This window comes from Ascaphus truei, chromosome 17 (assembly GCF_040206685.1).
Source record: "Ascaphus truei isolate aAscTru1 chromosome 17, aAscTru1.hap1, whole genome shotgun sequence".
Lineage (NCBI taxonomy): Eukaryota > Metazoa > Chordata > Amphibia > Anura > Ascaphidae > Ascaphus > Ascaphus truei.
The window spans coordinates 30,066,723-30,086,922 of NC_134499.1; the positions used below are offsets into that span (position 1 = coordinate 30,066,723).

Consider the following 20,200-nt stretch of genomic DNA (forward strand, 5'->3'; position numbering starts at 1 on the left):
ATTTCTCGGTAAGACAAAAACCCAATTATTGTTGAAAATCAAGTAACATTTGCCCATTTTGCATTGCTTCTTTTCGCCCAAGGGTAAAAATAGCCCAAACTGCGCCTCTTGCTCCATTGGTTGATGCAAGCTGAGAATGTTGCATATTGTATCAGCTTGACATTCGCTTTTCACACTTGATAAATGACCGCCATAGTGTTTTCCTGGCAGCCCATTTCATCTCCCCTTGAATAAAACGTATCCTTTCATATTGCAACCTGTTCATCAGCTTCCATTCTCTTAAAGCGGCAAGCTCTTGGGGACCGTCGTATCTTAGCAACATGGTAACTGAGACAGACGGGACCACAAAGCCTGCCCCCCCCCCCCTCCCCCCTCCTCTCCCATGTTCTCGGTTCTATTCCTGTAGAAGAGGGATATTACAGCATATTCTGTGATACCAATAGAAACCTCGTACAATAATCATCCCTCGTTCAATAACCATCATACCATTTGATTCTGTACCTTGTACTTACGGTTTAACAGTACATTGGGCTGCAGGCCCTTCTGCTACATAAAGGGTTAAACATTTCACAACCTGATCAGTTTTGGAAAATATAATTCAACGCAAATCTCCACACAACCTTCCTTGGTTGTGTTGTCATGATTAGGGGGAGGGGGCTATATATTACTCATTTATTCAAGCACAAGTGCCACTACTTTTTGTCCCATGTTCTGACCACAGTGAATTTAGAGGTATTATTTTTCAGTCATCTTGGTGCTTATATGCACGTGGAAGAAAAAAAGAGAATGATAGCGCACTGCAAAATAAAGGGCTGAAGGCCCTTATATGCACGTGGCAGGTATATATTTCCCTTCTCTGTCCTGCGTTGTTTTGCTGATTGCAGTGTGTGTGTGTGTGTGTGTGTGTGTGTGTGTGTGTGTGTGTGTGTGTGTGTGTGTGTGTGTGTGTGTGTGTGTGTGTGTGTGTGTGTGTGTGTGTGTGTGTGTGTGTGTATCTATTTATCGAACATATTTACCAGGCCAAAGTCCAGCAAAAATGGACAGCGCACTGTGTAGTATAATCCAAACGTCTTGTATTAGAACAAAAAATACACCGCAGCCAACGTTTCGGTCCCACAGAGAGACCTTCCTCGGGGCCGTATATATACACGTGTGTGTGTATATGTATATATATGTATATCTATCTATCTATATCCCCTTGCCACTTGCCCCAGTTGAACCCTCCTTGTTTAGGGGCTGTTAAACGCTGCTCCTGCATCTAATGAGAGGAACACGTTCTGTGCCAGTGTACACAATTGGAAATGTTGGCTCTGTGTTATGGTGCAAACTGCATCTGGATACAGTACATATCCCATATGTTTTTGGCATGTAAAAAGCACAGCTAGGTAAACTAGTGAAGCAAATAACTTCTGTCTGTTACTGGGAACAAGCTTCATGATAAAAAGCTCATGAGTCCCCCGTGACCTTCTTAATATATGATTTCTAAAGCTCAGAGAAATAGGTAAAACATGTTCAAATCTCATCTCATCGTCATGCATTGCAACAGTATCCCACTAGATGGCAGCCTAAGAACACTGATGCACCTGGAGCCTTCTGACGGAATCATGCTTATTTTGCAGGGTAATAGTAATAAAAAAGACCCAGAGATTGTGGCTTCTGCTATTTACACGCCTGACAGGTACTTCACAGGCTTCAAACAGCTGCTTTGTTCCACCAGGCACTTAACCATTTGTCTGTTAGTGAGGCCCACAGAGGATACACTTGCAGGAATGTATTTGCACGAATAGTTACACTGTCTGGTTAACGCAGGTTAATGCAGCGGGCTGGAGGGGGGAAACCCTGTTAGAAAGGAATCGGAAGCTAAAAAACGAACCTACTCTGTTCTTCCCAATGTCCTCACCCGGGATCAGATGTTTTACAGACTGGAGCGGCTGTGTCGTTTATAGATACATTGTTTAGTCTTTGTTTGCAAAGGTGAAGTGTCAGAAGGAGGTTACATTAATAAGGTCGCACCCATAGTCCGCGCGGCGTAAACAAAAGGCCGTACCTCAATCAGGACAGCCATAGAGCGTGGAACCGCATGCGCGATGGAACGCGACATTTACTCAGAATAATTCACCTTAACTGTCCTGACATACGTCTACAAAGCTTGGAAGCCATTTTTTTTTCCTTATCTTTTTTCCCCAGAGGTTTGAAGCTGGGGGTGTCCGGAGCTGAACCCCATTAGTCTCGGCTCTGGGGACCCCCTGCTTCCCGAGATACAGACCTCCAAAGGAGGTGCTGGTATCTCTGCAATGTTTAAAGCTCCCGCGTCCCACGGGCCAATAGGAAGTGAACCTGATGACGTCACGGCTTCTTATTGGCCCGCTGCGCGCGGGAGCTTTGAAACATCGTCAATACATGATCCCTGCTACCCGGTCGGAGCGGCTACCGGCACCCACTACGGAGGTATGTATCTCCGGAAGCCGGGGGTCCAAAGAGCTGAAATTAATGGGGTTCAGCTCCAGAGACCCCCCGTTTCAAACCTACGTTAAAAAAAAAAAAAAAAAAAGATTGAAAGAAAACAAAAATGGCCGGCTTGGATTGCTGCTTTATTAACCTGCGTGTCCTGTACCCACAATTCCATGCTGTAGTTTGATAACAGCCCATACAGTTCTCTCTCACTTTCTTTAGTTTTACTCCAGCATGACATTGTTTAACTCTCTATTGCCGGTCTGTCTCGCACACACTTTATCTCCTCCAATAAGATTTAACCTATGTGTTGCCGGAGGGATCTGCAGTACAGTTCTCCTGCTGCAAGGGTGGCTTGGCTTGTAAACGAGGAGGCCTAACACAGTCACGGTACAACTTGTAACTCCTGTGCAATTATTCTGGAGAAACCGTGTGTTATGTCAGACATCTGCCTTCCCCAGGGGAGAAAGTATAAAACACACTCGCCATGTCCCAGAGGGATCTTTAATACATTCATAATAATTAGTCCACTAATGTGTCATTTAATCGTATTAGTTATGATTGTCATCTCCAGCTAGATTTCCACCCGGCGTAGCTGTAACCGTGCCGATAATGAGGCCGCTCTCGTGCTAGATGTGTTTATAGGTTTGTCTTGTCCATTCTGCACACACCTGTCCTGCTTCTCTCTACACGCCGTGTCTGTTTACCTAGCACTTTCCAGCTGATACTTCCGAGGGATTCAGGCGGCTGTTTTCGAAGCGGGACCCTGCGCAGCGCACACCTCGCCCTCGGATTCACGCTGGCGAGAATAATCATCTATCCAATGTTCCAAAAAGTAGAAACAATTGAAAATGTCAGCTTCGTTCCCGGGTAAAGGTGCATTATGGAACCAAAGTTTGGTTAATTAAAAGCACACATTTAAATAAGTTATGGTGGGAAGAAAAGTGATGAGAGCACTCCACCGTACAGCAAATTAAAGTATCACCTGTGCGCTCATTCACATGTCTCAGACGGGTCTGTAACCCTGCCCCTCCCCATTATCTCTTGGCCTACAGCGCTTCCCCTTCAGCCCGGAATTCTGGGAAATGATATGCAAATGTCAGCATTGTTCTCATTTGCATGTAATTTCCCAGAATCCCTGGCTGCAGTGGAAGCGCTTTGTGCTAATAGATAATGGGGAGGGGCAGGGTTACCGACCCGTGTGAATGTGCGCACACGTGATACTTTTAATTTGCTGCATGTTGAAAAGGAAGCGTAGAAAAAAAAGAATAAGACGTCAGTAACTCATTTGAAAGCAAAATGATGCGTGGGATATTTAATTTTTACATTAATTTCAAATGTAGATATGTTTTTTTTTCAATCTGCTACATTTTAAAATACATAAAATACTCTTTCTTCCCCGGGTCTCTGGGGAGAGACGGCTGTCTGTAAACAATCAGCGACTTCCGCGTCTGGTAGCGATACTGCGATAAGACCAATTTCAATATCGTCGTCATTTCTTATTCTCGCGATATCATATATGGTCCAAATCTACAGTGCAGCGGTTAAAGAGTCACCCCAGTCCTGCTGTTAGTGTTGTGTCCTTGCGACTTTGGGTACATCACTTAATCTCCTTGTATCTCCGCTTCCAAATGTAGCATTTGGCCAACTCCAGTCCTCAAGGCCCCCCCCCAACAGGTCTGATTTTCAGGATATTCCTGCTTCAGCACAGGTGGCTCTGTCATTGATTCAGCCACCTGTGCTGAAGCAGGGATATCCTGAAAACGTGACCAGTTGGTGGCCCTTGAGGACTGGAGCTGCCCACCCCTGTTCTACCACAACCTGCCTTTCCTCGTTCCCTTTTCCCCTCATCTGTGCTGTCAATTTCACCCCCTCTCACCCTGTCCTGTTTGTTTTACGCCTGCCCTGTTCAGCCGCCTCCACCTTCCTCTCTCCTCGTTAGCCCCAGTCTGCAACTTTCTCTTCCAGCCCTCTGGTTTTGATGTGCCAGCAGTAGCTGCAATGGTCCCCTTTGGTTCATTATTCTCTGTCCTAAGATATAAAGGAAGGTTAAAAGCAGATCACATTACAGCAGCAAGAATCCTCTCTCCATCCTGCTGAGAGGCTGCTGTTTCTGTGTTTGCTTTTTCTGGGGTAAAAGATTTTAAGCTGCCTGCACTTTCCCACTTAATCCCGGGTTGCTCTGTAACAGGGGTGCGCAAACGGGGGGGAGATTTTTCGGGGGCGAGGGTGGGGTCTTGGCGGTTGCAGAGGCCCCGCGCTCTTCTCCAAGGCATTTAAATGAAATGCTCGGGGACCGCACAAGGCGTCTGCAACCTCAACTTACCGAGATTCAGCCGACTCCTGGACTCGTCTCTATGGCGCCACGGGTCATGTGACATCAATTGACTTCACTGCGTCATTTGACGCTGCACTAAGGTAAAAGGGGGTGGGGAGGGCGCGAGCACCGGGGGTGACAAGGCAGGGGGGCGCAGCAACAAACGTCTAAACCGGGTAGCCAACTCCAGCTCTCAAGGGCCACAAACAGGTCAGTTTTCAGGATATCATTGCTTTAGCACAGGTGGCCACAGATTGTGCCACCAGTGCTGAAGATTGGAGTTGGCCACCCCTGCTCTATAACCCTATAACCTTACCGGGCAGTCGTGGAAACATGCCACCAGACACATTTCCAGCAAGTGTTGCCAACTCCGAACACGCTTCAGCACCCTGCAGCATAGAACCGTTCCCGTGCCTTACCGACTCATCCTGGAGTCCTTATTATTAAATGTGACATGCTTTCAAAAGTGACCTTGCAGGGTGCACGCGCTAAGTAAATACAATGTGCCGTGTTGAAATGAACCATTCCATTTAAATGGAAAATGTGGAAATAGTCTCATTGTGAACGTAAAAATACTTCAATAGGCTTTCAGTTAAAAAAGCTACCACTGAATTCTAGGGAACATGTCTTTTTTTTGTTGCATGCCTCCGTTTCAAAGGGTTGGAGGTTTTTTTTTGACTGTCAAAAAAAAAAAAAAAGGAAGAAAGCAAAATGAAAGTCTATTTTTGGTTATACACTGTCCTGATGGTGAGCGTATTGTACACATTGTTGTCATATCAACCGCTTTCATACCGAGCGTCAACCAGGCTCCTCAATCTTTTCCTCCTAGTTAGCCATATGAGAAGCTCAGGCAGGTTCTAAGTCACTGACTCCAACCATCTTTATCCGTTGGCTTGTGGAGTTCTCTTTGCAGGAGAGAGCATCTTCTTCTTCACTTGATCTCCGTCTTTAAGGCTGCTCACCGCTGGCCATGTTTGCAGGACGGGAGGCTGTGAACGCTGCCTTTTAGGCAGGTGAACCCAGTTAGACTGGGTTGGCGAAGAGTGATTGCAGCTGTTTATTCCCTCATTTATAAGTTATCTTCCCCTGTAATAGTCCCAGCAGCGCCTCTCCTCTGCTTCCGAGCACCATCCTGCCCATCGCCGGTCCCAAGTGAAGCAGAGACAATCGGCGGGCATTCTTGTTATTTTTAACATTTGTATTTATATATATATATTTTTAACATTGGGCGCGTGGCCGATGCTCGGGGAACCGGTAATTATTCAATTATTCACTCGGCAAATTGTAAATGAATGTTCATGGGTTCTGTTGAATGACATAATTGCAATTTAAAAAGGGCAATTAATCAAAAGGCTCTCTTTCAGCGGGTTTGCCCGCCTGATATTCCAGCATGCCGAGCATATGAACACTTCCGCTGTTGGGTTAACCTCTTGTCTGCTGGGCCAGGGATAAGGACAAGTTCTCGCCCCTTCTCAGAGAGCCCAAACCCGAGCTGCCGCAGGTCGATGGGCATGTACGAGCTGGGCACTGCTGCCCACTGACTGGGCGAATCCAACATGCCCATTATCAAAGTGAAAATGAATGGGGCCCACTTAATTTATAGGGTGCCCAGTATTGGACCGGACTGTCCTGTATTTGGACCCTGTCTAGTTAAAAATGAGAAGTAATACTGGGCATGTGTGTGTATACTGGTTTTATCTCTGGACACAGTGACCTGACTGGTTTGGGGGGCCGCGGGATTTCCTTTAGCAGGGAGAGAGCAGGGCTGTTGCTAGGGGGATGGGCAACATCCTCCATCCTGATTGGGTGCATTACCCAGTTGCAACCAATCAGGAGGAGTTGTCAGGAGCCTGGAGGTGGGGCCAAGGAGAGGAGAGAACAGCAAGGAGTGGTGTGTGTGTCTCGAGCGTATAGCACCTTTCAACGATGTGTCCAGTATTCTTGGAGAAGCCACCTGGCAACCCTATTATACCTGTGGGCAATATGAGACTGGGACTTTTAGGCATTGAGGACTGTGAGATGCTCGGAGTCATTAAACAAAATACACATGGTGCCTATATGCCAGAGGCAGCCAGTTTTACCATTATCATTCTAGTGGTTTTGCTCCAGTAGAAAAGCTCTGTGTGTGGTTTTGTGAATCTGGCCATTGATGTGACAAGCAAAGGACAAGGAGTATTATCACCTTTTTGTAATTGGGACAAAATTGTGTGTATGGGGTTTATATAAAGGAAGCCATTATAAACTCACACTAAAGTGTCACCTGCCCTTACTGGAGCCTTTATGCAGGGTACCAAAAGTTTGATTGCAAGCTCTTTGGGGGAGGGACTGGGCCGCGCAAAGCATTGACACCCCTGGCTGGGAAGTGGGAAACAGAAAAAGCGTCTCCATAATCTCTGTGACCACGAGGCCGTTCTCCTCCTCCTCCTCCTCCTCGCACGGCCTGTAATATTTCATTGCCCGATTTTCCTTTAAAGACGTTCCGTTGGTGCTAATGCTGATTTGATACGGTTCCATCCCTTCCTCTCCCTTTAATTTGAAATGTCTGCAATTTTGCGCTCCACGGACCCGCGCACAGAATTAGCGAGGGAGAGACGGCGTCGGCTGGGTGGGGGGGGGGGGGGGGGGAGAGAAGAGGAGGCGCTGTCACGGCAGATTGCCTCAGTGGAGTGTAAAGGTGTGAAGGTTTCTGAATTTGGATGGGAAAGGTGTGTGAAAGAGGAAAAGTTTTGTAGCATACACTGAGCCATGTAACCCTTCACTGCCAAAAAGAACGTGAGGGGGGGGGGGGGGGGGGGAGAGCAGATGCCGACATCGCAGAGCGACTCAGCAGAGTGTTGGGGTGTGAAGATTTCCACGCTCTGTGCATAATCGTGTACACCATCCAGTTAAACGGACTCGTGTACTCAAGTGTTCTTTAAACTTCTTTAAAGTCCCTTCTTCAGCATGGACTGAGCCACCTGTGCTGAAGCAGGGAGATCCTGAAAACCTGACCTGTTGGTGGCCCTTGAGGACTGGAGTTGCCCACACCTGTTATGTAGAATGCTGCAACATTTGTACAATATGAACAGGATGGGCCGAACCTTTCCATTGGTGACTGGGGTTTTGTCAAAATTCTAATATGAGCAGATTGTTACTCGCCCACTGCAGATACATTCCTACAACCTGGAGTTTTGCCGTATACTTTTGCCGGGGAATCCACCATGTACGTTCCCATCACTTGCAACTTCTCCTCACACTGGCACGTGGAACGTTTTTGTTTTTGAAGAGATTCTGGATTTTTAGTCGTCCCGTTTCTCTGCCGTTCAGGCTCAGGTAGTTCATGGAGTTTATTGAAGTAAATGTGTAGTATCTTGAAGCACTGAATTTACTCACAATGTGAGCCAACTGGGTTCTCACCAGTGCTCCGGCAGCAAAAGGGTTAAGCTATCCAGCTGGCAGAGGGGCCTGCAATACATTGCAAAGCAATTTGTTACTTGTTCCTTTAAATGAAATGGATGAGTTAGTCCCTCCAATGCCGGACACATTATGGGGAAGTGAAAAAAAGAAGCGTTCTGTACAGTCCAGTTTCTCGGTATTAGAAGAGAAACTCTGTGTATTCGTCTATATAATCTGTCTGCTGGAACAGGGGGGCTCAACTCCAATCCTCAAGCCCCTCCTCCCCCCTCCCAACAGGTCAGGCTTTCTGGATATCCCAGCTTCAGCACAGATGGCTCAATCAGAGGCTCAGTCAAAGACTGAGCCTCTGATTGAGCCACCTGTGCTGAAGCAGGGACTGATTGAGCCACCTGCGCTGAAGCTGGCATATCCTGAAACCTGACCTGTGGGGGCGGGGGCTTGAGGACTGCAGTTGAGCCCCCCTCTGCTAGAAAACCCTTCCGATGCTGAAACCTATCGGTGCTCTCTGCAAAGCCCTTCCTCTGCCTTGCTGTTGTATATTTATCGTGTCTTTGTTAAGCGGTGACTACATAGGGGCAGATAAACTATCAGACCATAAACATTGCTCATAGTCACAAGCAGTCAGGCTGCGACAGAGGTGGTTATTGGTGTCAAGGATACTCGTTTCCCAGCTCAGATTACAGCTCCTCCTTCTTAACCTCTTTGGCGCCAGATGGTTCAATTGGGTTATAGGTCCCTGTAAGAGATGTTGTGCAGAGGTTCATATAATGGAGACCGATCTGGGTGCAATGATATGTTGGCTTTATTGAGCCTGTTCCTTTATCCGGGCAAAACATACAAAAACAACAAAATAACAAACCCCTATCCCTGTGTAAGGGCTAACTTACTTCCCCTGACCCTATCTGCAGGACCGGAGGGATATTCCCATTATCAGTCTATCACCCCAAAGTCCCAGGATGTACCTTAAGCAGGTGGCCCTCCATGTCAGTCTCTGGCAGGTTCCTGGGTCCTCTGTGTCGGGGGAATATAGGTCTCTGGGTGTCTTGATCTCAGCACAGCCTTTGTGCTCAAGACATTGTCTGTGTGCAGGCTTCTCTGCTCTCCTTCTGTCAGCCCAAATGTGAGCTAAGGAATCTCTCTCCTGTGTCTCACTTGAGGCTTTTTACAGAGCTCTCATTAGTCCAGGTGGAGACTAGTTAATTGAGTGGCTGCAATCAACTATCTCTCTGCTTGATTTTCAGAGCTCTGAGGCTGCTTTATTTAAACAGGGATATGTCCCTGTTACAATCCCACTAGATACAAAGCAGTCAAAAAGCTTGCATATCTGCTAACGCCTCATCTTGCATTTCTAGACATTTAACACAGTGGTTTTCGAATTGTTGTCCCGTAGACTTTAGTTTTTTGTTCCCGAAGTCTTTCCAAGTTCACTTCAGGAAGTGTGAATTTTTCTCTTCCTATCAAAGGCTGAATTGTATATATTGGTCCATTAGTTTGCAGTATGTTCTATGTACAGTATATGTAAAATACATACATAGATACAAAAGGAAGTGTGATGGTCCTCCAGCAAATTAATAACACCAAAGTTTGTGAACCCCTGATTTAGCCAATAGAAAGGTCACCTACCCATCTGTTGGTTTATTTGACCGGTTGTTTTTTTAACTTGGCTAATTCTGGTCTCCCCCATTTTACCGGCTTTCATATAACAGTGGCTTTAAGCTTCAGTTGGCAATATGGAACAGCTGAGGTTGGGTAGAAATTGAAGACCAAACTCGTGTTCTGGTTCTCGGTGCTGTATAAACTCTCCATGCAAAGCTGGGTCAGAAAGGTGGACTACAGTTTGTTGTTGTTGTTGTACTGGGTAGCTGTGATATTTTCTATGCGTTGGGGGTCAAGTTATGAATACAACGCCTCAATAGATTGTCCCCGTTCCCCCACTTAATCAGCAAGCCCTTTCAATGAGAATATTTCATCTAGACGTCCGTATGGATCCGACTTGTAACTATCTCCGAACCCTCCTTTTGAGTTTCTATTTTTATCATATTTTTCACACTCTGTTCAGAAGTGGCAATATATAAAAGGAACGTTTGCAGGGAGAACATTTTTTTTTTAGACAATAGGCTGTCGGCATGTGGAGGGGTCAGGAGAGCGCCCTAATTCCATCCCCACCTGGAGTTTGAAGGCCATGTGTGACATGCTTTGAGCCTTTGTAAAAGCTTCTATTCGTACGAAGCCGCGCCATGCGAAGCTTTAAGGTGCAGTCACCACTCGCTGCTCCTAATGCTCCTCGGCTTTTTCTACACTTGGTGCGCACCGAGCTTTGTGCAGCAGAGAAGCCGGCTCAATAAATCACTGACATTTTTCCTTTTTTCTTTCTTCCCTTTTCTCTCCCTCTCTCCTTTTTTCTTCATTTTGCAAGCCTGCGGATTTGGATGAATGGGTAAGCTCTGTTTTGGCTCGTGTTCTCGCTTATTTCACTTGTCATGTTGTCACTGTGTGGGGACCGTTGCTGGAAACTGTAGTATCTTTAATTTCTTTCTTTGTTCCCCCCCGACCCCCCCTTCTTTTTTTAGAAGGTTCTTAGTTTGCTACGGTACCAACGTGCCATTTAGCTCATGCAAGAGGGTTTCAAATCTTCTTGGTCCTGTGAATGGACCACAGGGGAAAAACAGTTTATTTGTACAACTCCAGTTCTCTTGCACTGACTTCATTTGGTACAGTATATGGCTGGATGCTAAGTAGTCAGTGGCTCCACCAAGGGTGGGCAACTCCAGTCCTCAAGGGCCACCAACAGGTCAGGTTTTCAGGCTATCCCTGCTTCAGATAAGTTAAACACACGGAACCCCAGCAAGCTCTTTTGGGGAACCCCTGAGCCCCCATAAAATATATATGTATATGTGTCAAAAAGGAGAGCTAATGAGCGTGGCAAATATATACAACAAGCGACAGAGAAGCCCAATGCTACATCCAACATGACAAAAATACACAGTAAAATACTTGGATATTCTCTTGAAAAAGGGTCATTTAGTTTAACCCTTTGGCCAAAGCGTCGTAAGCCTGTGAGCCACGACAAGGCAGAACCTGTTCACAGGTCCGAACACTACCAGATAAAATACTAGTATACCTCTATTAGGATTAAAATTCTCATTTACCTCTATTAGGAGGGAGAAAGACCAACATAGGATCTATATCCAGTAAAATGAAAGGAACCTGCTGACTTGGGAAGTGGGGAGGGGCGGGCTTAAAACCTGGGAAGGAGGAGCCACTAACCTCCAACAGCTGAGACACCCCAGCAAGCTCTTTATGGGAACCCCTGAGCCCCCACAAAATATATATGTATACAAGTGTCAAAAAGGAGAGCTAATGAGCGTGGCAAATGCATACAAGCGACAGAGAAGCCCAATGCTACATCCAACATGACAAAAAAACACAGTAAAATACTTATTTATTCTCTTGAAAAAGGGTCATTTAGTTTAACCCTTTTAACCAGTCTTTGATTGAGCCACCTGTGCTGAAGCAGGGATATCCTGAAATACTGCAAATGAAAGCAATGCCGACTATGACCCCAACTCATCCATCCGGGTAATTGTTCTGGAGCGGAATGGAAAGTGGTACTCTCTAAAACAAAAAGGTGTCGATTCCAAACACCACCCCCCGACAGTGGGGGGAAAACTCCCCTGTTGGTTAGACAGCTACACTCTGCAGGTTAAGTGTGCCTAATACGGCTTTGCTTGCATAATATGCATGAAGTGGTTTATTCTCCTCCCAATGAACGCACAGAGAAATCGCCCTTCCCTGCCCCTCAGGTTTGGCAGAGATTTTGATGCCAAGAAAAATTGGGCAGGGGGAGGGGTCCAGATACAGCATTGTATATGTCCTGTATATATTATATATGGATTGGGAAACTCATCTCTAACGTCTCCTAGTGATACTTCCCAAATCGGGCAAACGAGTGGAAGTACCTACAGTGGCGAGAAAAAGCTTGTACCCCAATGATAATTACAGACATTTCATAGTTTGTCCGTGATAACCTTCTTGAATCAAAACCAGTGTTTTCTTAAATATCCAATAGGTTTTATATTAACCAATTCCATGTCTTTTGAAACCAAATGATGTATGAATTAGACAAACAATGGTAATTAAGAGTCCGGGTATGTGCAAAAGTTAGTGAAACCCTGGTTTTATCAGCTAAATTAAAGGGGTTAATTAGAATCATGTGTTTTAAATAATTAGGTAGATCTTCAGTGGTGAGTTTGGGAGGCCCCATCCTATATAAAGATCCAAATCTTTGTGAGTTTGGGCTTCACCATACGGGTGTGTGGGAACACGTCATGCCACGATCCAAATAAATCTCTGAGGACATCAGAAAAGCAGTTATTGATGCTCATCAGAATAGAAAGGGTTGCAAAACCATTAATAAGGATTTAGTGCTTCACCAATCCACTGTCAGATAGATAGATGGAGAAAGTTCAAGACAACAGTCACTCTACCAAGGATTGGTCGTCCTACTAAAATCTCTCCAAGAATAAACTGGCAAATCATCCAGGAAGTCACATAGAACCCCAGAGTAACATCCACGGATCTGCAGACAACTCTCGCCTTGGCTAATGTGAGTGTTCATGACTCAATTATCAGAAAAAAACGGAACAAGAATAGTGTTCGTGGAAGGATAGCCAGGAGGAAACCACTGCTCTAAAAAGAACATTGCTAATGTTCTGATGTTCGCCAAAAAGCACATAGATAATCCACAAGACTTCTGGAACAACGTTATCTTGACAGATGAGTCAAAGGTAGAACTTTTTGGCCTCATTGAGAAACATCATGTTTGGTGAAAACCAAAACTGTGTTCAAACAGAAGAACCTCATATCAACCGTCAAGCATGGTGGTAGGAGCGTGATCGTTTGGGGCCGCTTTGCTGCTTCAGAACCTGGACGGTTTACCATCATTGACACAAGCATGAATTCTGCATTGTATCAGAAGATTCTAGAGGAGAATGTTAAGCCATCCGTCCGTGAGCAGATGCTGAGCCGAAAGTGGGTCATGAGTTGAAGCAGTTCTGTAAGGAGGAATGGGCCAAAACTCATCAAAACCAATGTGAGAGACTGACCAGCAGTTACTGGAAACGCTTAGTTGAAGTCATCGCTGCTCAAGGGGGCGCCACCTCAGTGCCTCAGGGGGTTCTGAATTTAAACGTTCACATAACATGGATATTGAATGTTGATTCATTTGTGGATAAATTAATGTTGAAAAAGTATCATATTGTTGTGCTATTTGTTCAGGTTATCTTGGTCTAGTATTAGGACTTGGATTAAGATCTAATAACATTTTAGGTTTGAAATATGTGAAAATCCGAAGGGGTCCACACACTTTTTCTCGTCACTGTAGATACACTTGTGTTGAGATGCTCAAAATGCGACTGTAATTGTATGTCATGTAACGCAAAGGTGAACGTTTTGGTTTCCTTCTACATAAACCCTGAGGAATTATTTAACTATTTCACGGTCAAGACTATTAAACCAGTTCTCTGGTGGAGGCGAGTACATAACATTTCATTTAATAAGCGGCTGGCACAGGATACGTTGCAGTGTCAATGCTGTTAGTCGAAGGAGAATACAAATAAGTCTTACCCATTGTTTCCGGAGATTTGTTGCAGGCAGAAGTAAAAGCTCACACCGAAATTACACTGAACCTCAGACAAAAACGAGAAGTCCCAAGTGCCTATTATAAATCATTAGCAAGGAGAAATATTTACACTCCCCAAATACAGGCATGCAGTCCTGGAAACCAGAAGCAGACTCCAATTAGACACACTAACTCCTCCTTATAGTATGCCTGTGCATTTCCAACGGTTTAATCCAGGGTTTCTCAAGACCCCCCCACGGATCAGGTTTTCAGGATGTTCCAGCACAGGCAGCTCAATCAGTGGCTCATTCTTAAACTGCACCACCTGTGCTGAAGCATGCTGGTCGACTGATCCACTGATTGAGCCACCTGTGCTGATGCAGGGATATCCTTAAAGTCTGACTTGTTGGGACTGGAGTTGAGAACCCCCTCGTTTAACCTCTTCTGTGCTGGAGCTGGCTGCCACACAAGTACACTCCTTAAGACCCCGTTTGTAGTGGGAGACCCCTTAAAGCCCTTTTCACTTGCATGGACCGTTAAAGAGTTATGTTTTAATGAGCCGTGCTGAATGGTGCCATATGGGGTAGCACTGCTTAGTATACGCGCCCCTACATCGTTCAACGCTTGTAGTGCTTCAAACACGTGTGCCTGCAGCTTCTTCTAATGACAGCTGCTCCCCAGCATTGCCTGTGCATAATATTCTCTAACCGGGAGAGACCTTTTATACCGTTACAAGACAACAGGGACACAAACCACATGTTACCAACGTGGCACATCTGGAAAGGGTCTGGGTATCATGGAAAGAGGGAGACGGAGCCCAACGTTTCCAGACATATCCAGCATCGTTATGCAGTGCAGCATTTGTTATTTCAGGGAAGCGAGCCGCTTTAAAGAGAAACATTTAAAAAAAAAAAAAACAGAAGCAGCGGCTCAGTGAGTAACGACACTAACTGGCCCTGAGTGTGAAGCAGGGGAGCCTGGTTCAAATCCTGGTGTCTGCACCTTGTGACTTTGGGCAAGTCACTTTATCTCCCTGTGCCCCAGGCACCAAAAACATAGATTGTAAGCTCCATGGGGCAGGGACTGTGTCTGCAAAATGTCTCTGTAAAGTGATACGTAAAACTAGCAGCGCTATACAAGAGCATGCTATTATTATTATTAATAATATATGTTTTTATACAGTACTAGCTGAGAGCCCCGGCGTTGCCCGGGATGTTTGTGGTGTGGGTGTGGCATTTGGGTGGGGAGTGGTCCACGCGGCCCATGTGCGGTGGTAGTGCTGCTGTGGCTGTACTGATGGTGATTGTATTGGTGTGCTGATTTGGGAGGGTTTGGTGCTGATGTGGGGGTGCGGATGTGGGTGTGCCGATGGGGGAGGTGCAAAGGTGGCGATGTGTGGGTGCTGATGGTGTTGATGGGGGCTGGGAATGGTGGGGAGCCGAGAATGGCAGTGTGCTGGGGGGGCATGGGATACCGGTGTGCTGATGTGGTGGTGCTGGGGTGTGTGTGTGTATACATGTTTGTGTGTATACATTGTATGTGTGTGTGTATACATGTGTGTGTGTGTGTGTATGTGTACGTGTGTGTGTGTATACACGTGTGTGTATACACGTGTGTGTGTATACACGTGTGTGTGTGTATACACGTGTGTGTGTGTATACACGTGTGTGTGTATACATGTGTGTGTGTGTATACACGTGTGTGTGTGTATACATTGTGTGTATGTATATATTGTGTGTGTGTATACGTGTGTGTATACACATGTGTGTATACACGTGTATACATGTTTGTGTGTGTATACATGTTTGTGTGTATACATTGTATGTGTGTGTGTGTGTGTATAAGTGTGTGTGTGTGTGTGTGTGTGTTTGTGTGTGTATACACATGTGTGTGTATACGTGTGTGTGTGTATACATGTGTGTGTGTACACGTGTGTGTGTGTACACGTGTGTGTGTACACATGTGTGTGTGTGTACACATGTGTGTATACACATGTGTGTGTGTACACGTGTGTGTGTACACGTGTGTGTGTGTGTGTGTACACATGTATGTGTGTGTGTACACATGTATGTGTGTGTGTGTACACATGTATGTGTGTGTGTGTGTACACATGTGTGAGGTGGAAGGGAAGTGGAGTGAGGGGAGGTGAGGTGAAGGGGGGTGAGGGGAGGTGAGGGGTGGGTGAGGGGAGGTGAAGGGAGGTGAGGTGAAGGGGGGTGAGGGGAGGTGAAGGGGGGTGAGGGGAGGTGAAGGGGGGTGAGGGGAGGTGAAGGCCGCTCCCTCACCCGTCCGGCCGCTCACTCACCCGTCCGGCAGCTCCCTCACCCGTCCGGCCGCTCCCACGTGGATCTGAGGCGGGAGGCAGCTTGTTGTGGCCGCTCCCCCGCTGTGTCCCGGGCGCTCGCTCGCTCCGCTGACTGTAGCGGCGCCGGGGGGGGGCGCCTTTGGAGGGGAGGTGATTTGAAGGGGGGTGAGGGGTGGGTGAAGGCCGCTCACTCACCCGTCCGGCCGCTCCCACGTGGATCTAAGGCGGGAGGCAGCTTGTTGTGGCCGCTCCCCCGCTGTGTCCCGGGCGCTCGCTCGCTCCGCTGACTGTAGCGGCGCCGGGGGGGGGGGTGGAGGGGAGGTGATTTGAAGGGGGGTGAGGGGTGGGTGAAGGCCGCTCACTCACCCGTCCGGCCGCTCCCACGTGGATCTGAGGCGGGAGGCAGCTTGTTGTGGCCGCTCCTCCGCTGACTGTAGCGGCGCCGGGGGGGGGGGGGGTGGAGGGGAGGTGATTTGAAGGGGGGTGAGGGGTGGGTGAAGGCCGCTCACTCACCCGTCCGGCCGCTCCCACGTGGATCTGAGGCGGGAGGCAGCTTGTTGTGGCCGCTCCTCCGCTGACTGTAGTGGCGCGGGGTGGGGGGGGGGTTTGAAAGCGTGGGTGTGGAGGCTGATTTCGGGGAGGAAGAGGCGGAGGCTCCGGCGGGTATGTGAGCCCCCCCCCCCCCGGGTTATATATGCTGCTAATGTACACCCCCCCTACTGTGTGTGTGTGTGTCCCTGTGTCCGTGTGTGTGTCCGTGTGTGTGTCCGTGTGTGTGTCCGTGTGTGTGTCCGTGTGTGTCCCTGTGTGTGTGTGTGTGTGTGTCCCTGTGTGTGTGTGTGTGTGTCCCTGTGTGTGTGTTTGTGTCCCTGTGTGTCCTTTGGGCCGTCACTCCGCCTCAGGCCAATGAGAGGTGTGCGGGGGCGGCCCAAGGGACCAATGAGATTTCCCCTAGGGACACCGGACATCCAGCAGGCAGGCATGCATGCAGGCAGGCAGGCAAACATACAGTGCTTTCACTAATATAGTATAAGATATATGTGTGTGTGTGGTTTGTGTGTGTGTATACATATACATATGTGCATATATATATAATGTAATTAAATTGTTGTTTTCTGCCACGTGTGTGACAAGCCAGCTTCAATTTACAGCCCCTTTCATCCAGCCCAACAAATGGGTTGCAGAATGATATCAGTCACCCACAGCCTGACCTGAATTTGAATTGGCATCCTTGAGCTGAAATGATCTTTACCCCCGGTCCCCCTTCCACTCGAGCGTTCCTCCCCTCCAGGATTTCTGCGAGAATCTGTGTCGGGCTCATTAAGCGTCAGATGAAGCTGACATTTAAAATACGGCAAGCCAAACATGGCCCTTTTCCTTGCCACATACGCTCAGGCTTTTACTTCATGAAGTGTTCCTCTTTATGTCTGCTCCTGGGGAGAGTAGAGATGCAACAGCCCTTCAGATGTGATCTTCCTTCCTAACAACCTCCGCCAGCCGTACAATGACAGGTCTCAGCCCGCGGGGCACTATTCTGTCCAGGCTACTTAATCATCTTTTGCCGACTTTCCTTGAAAGTCTAGGGCCCTGCTACATAGAGGCTGTTGCCACAAGGCATCAGTGTTAAGTGGTCCAGGAGCACTCCATCCCAAACACATACTGCCCAATCTATAACATTGGACGAACAGAGATGTTTTTGCAGATGTAAACGCGCTTCACTTCCTCTGCATCATTTTGTAAACCGAGTAATCGTTGGTGTCTCACACGGGCACCTCGGAAGTTATGGCCCAATGGTTTTCAACACTATCACTCAGGGAACCCCCAGCTAAGTAGTGAATTTGTCTGAACGGTCGTACACATCCTAGAGAAGTGTAAGGTTGTTGCAAGTAGGGATACCATCTAATGGACAAACGGGAGTTAACATATATGAGCGTTTTGAGTCCTCATGAGTCCCTTCTTCATATGTGAAGTATCGGCAAAAGAGATGGTGCTGCTGTCTTTATTTCCTTTTAGGAATGAGAAGTTTATACACAAGGGTGTGTGTGTGTGTGTGTGTGTGTGTGTGTGTGTGTGTGTGTGTGGTCCAGCATGCTTGGATCTTTGCTCAAAAGTTGATTTATTAGGTGATCGACGTTTCTGTCAACCTTTGTCAAGAACCGTGTGTACATACATACATACATACATTGCAGGTGGTGATACATTTGTATCATAACCTAGGAAGTATCTTACTCTTTTGGGACTATTACAGCTACTAGAACCTAAAAAAAAAAACATACACACACCCTCCCGCCCCCCCAAGGTTATTGCACTTGCTCATAATGCTGAATATGACATATTTTCCCATAGGATTCATTGGCAGTGATTATGCAGAATATCACATGTGTATACTTTGCAGCTTGATTACCTGTGTATGTGTGTAATATATATATATACGTATGCAGTTGTAGCAAGTCTTACCGAGACAACTCGCGACGCTTGCGGCCCGGCCGGATTAACATTGCGGGGAGTCCGATCCAAAAGCATGGACCCCCCCCGCAGCGCGATCGCAGCAGGCAGTGTCCCCAGCGCAGTGGCCGTAACGCTACCTACCACTGTATGAATATAAAAATGTGTATATGGACATATATAGATATGCTGTGCACCTTGATTACCAGTGCATGTAAATTATTCCATATACATTAGTATTAACATTATAGTAACATATTAGTTTAGGCTCCAAAAAGTTGTATGTTTATCATCAACCTTTGCTAGTTGTAACGTCTCACTGTATTTATATTTTATATTATTTCTGACTTCAGTAAATCAGATTGTGCCATGTTCTGCCGATGTTCGGCATTGCCATTGCTAAACATCTGCAGAACATGGAACAATTTCCTTCAATGGGACAGACTTGACACACCGGTACGGGTCAGCGCCCCCGATCCAGTGTGAACTCCCATTGGGTGTTCTAACCCGGTGCCAGAACCTGATGAATCTGCCCCTATATACTTTTCGTTTTTCATAAACATATAGAGTCTTTTCTTCAATGTATCTCCTGTATCTGCCATCGCAGTCTCAAGGGGTAGTCATTTCCACATGGTCACTACCCTTGAAGAACCCTTTGAGACTCATGTTGTTACATTGCGTTCTGGACTCTGCCTCTCATACATACAATGGAATGCGCTCTGTTCCATCTTCACTTCCCTTTGGAAGGTAGCATCTCCTGGACTCTCTACCAGCCATGTGTTCTCTTTCCTAGGCTAAGGACCTCGAGCGAAAGGAGGCTGAGCTGAAACGCCTCGACAGTTTCCATAAGGAGCAGTTGGCCAGCATCGAGAAGAAGGTAAGTGTCTCTCAGGTAGGGATTCCTGTTGTTAATGAATGGGTGTTGAAAAGAGCGTTGTGTGGACAAACTATTCTAGACCTTGTATTCTACATTACACAAAATACTTTTGTGAACCACCTTCCGTGATAGTTAGGCCTGCAACACAAACCTATTGTTGTATCAGCAGTTCTTCAGTTACAAAGAGCAAGCAGCAAATAAAGGAAATGAATACAATTTTTTGGGGCTCTAAGCAACAGGGATACTGCACCTATATGGAACACAGACATGTATATGTTACCCCTGGGAAGGTGCAGAGAGCTTACACACACTGCTCCCTGGCTGCAATTGGAAACTACAACTCCCAGCTTGCTGTGCTGCAGTCACTTCCGGGACAGGAGGATGTGATTTGTAACGGACAGGGCCTCAGCCAATGAAAATGGATTCTGGAGAGACGGGACTAAGCCCTCGGTTACAGTGCCGGCGACGCGACCAATGACGTCGCCACTAGCGAAAGTTATAATTTAACTTTCAGCGACGTCGCTGGCGACGGGGTCATTGATTGGTTTACAGAGAGTCACATGTGGCGACAGTCTGTAAAAAATCAAATTTACCCCGCTTCCAAATTTTTGGTCGTGACGTCGCTCCGTCCCCGTCGCGCTTACTATAAGTGCTGGCGACGGAGTCAATTGTTTTGTTTTGGAGCGACGTCGTGTCGCCGTCGCGGGCACTATAAACGTAGCCTAAGGGAGAAAATCCCTAGGGGTCCCTGGCAGAGCATGCAGGGGCAAAGCTGCAGCACCCTGAGAG

At 46.9% G+C, this 20,200-nt stretch overlaps 1 protein-coding gene across 4 annotated transcripts in view; it reads left to right on the forward strand.

The window, feature by feature from the left end:
* The window catches only part of CHCHD6 (coiled-coil-helix-coiled-coil-helix domain containing 6), a 123,143-nt gene that overhangs the window by 20,425 nt on the left and 82,518 nt on the right, over window positions 1-20,200 (forward strand). For 3 of the 4 annotated variants that reach the window (XM_075574581.1, XM_075574578.1, XM_075574580.1), the window contains exons 5-6: window positions 10,581-10,601; window positions 19,328-19,411. In XM_075574581.1, the coding sequence (XP_075430696.1) occupies window positions 10,581-10,601; window positions 19,328-19,411 (105 nt within the window). The remainder of the gene's footprint in view (window positions 1-10,580; window positions 10,602-19,327; window positions 19,412-20,200) is intronic. The other variant, XM_075574579.1, reaches the window with a different exon arrangement.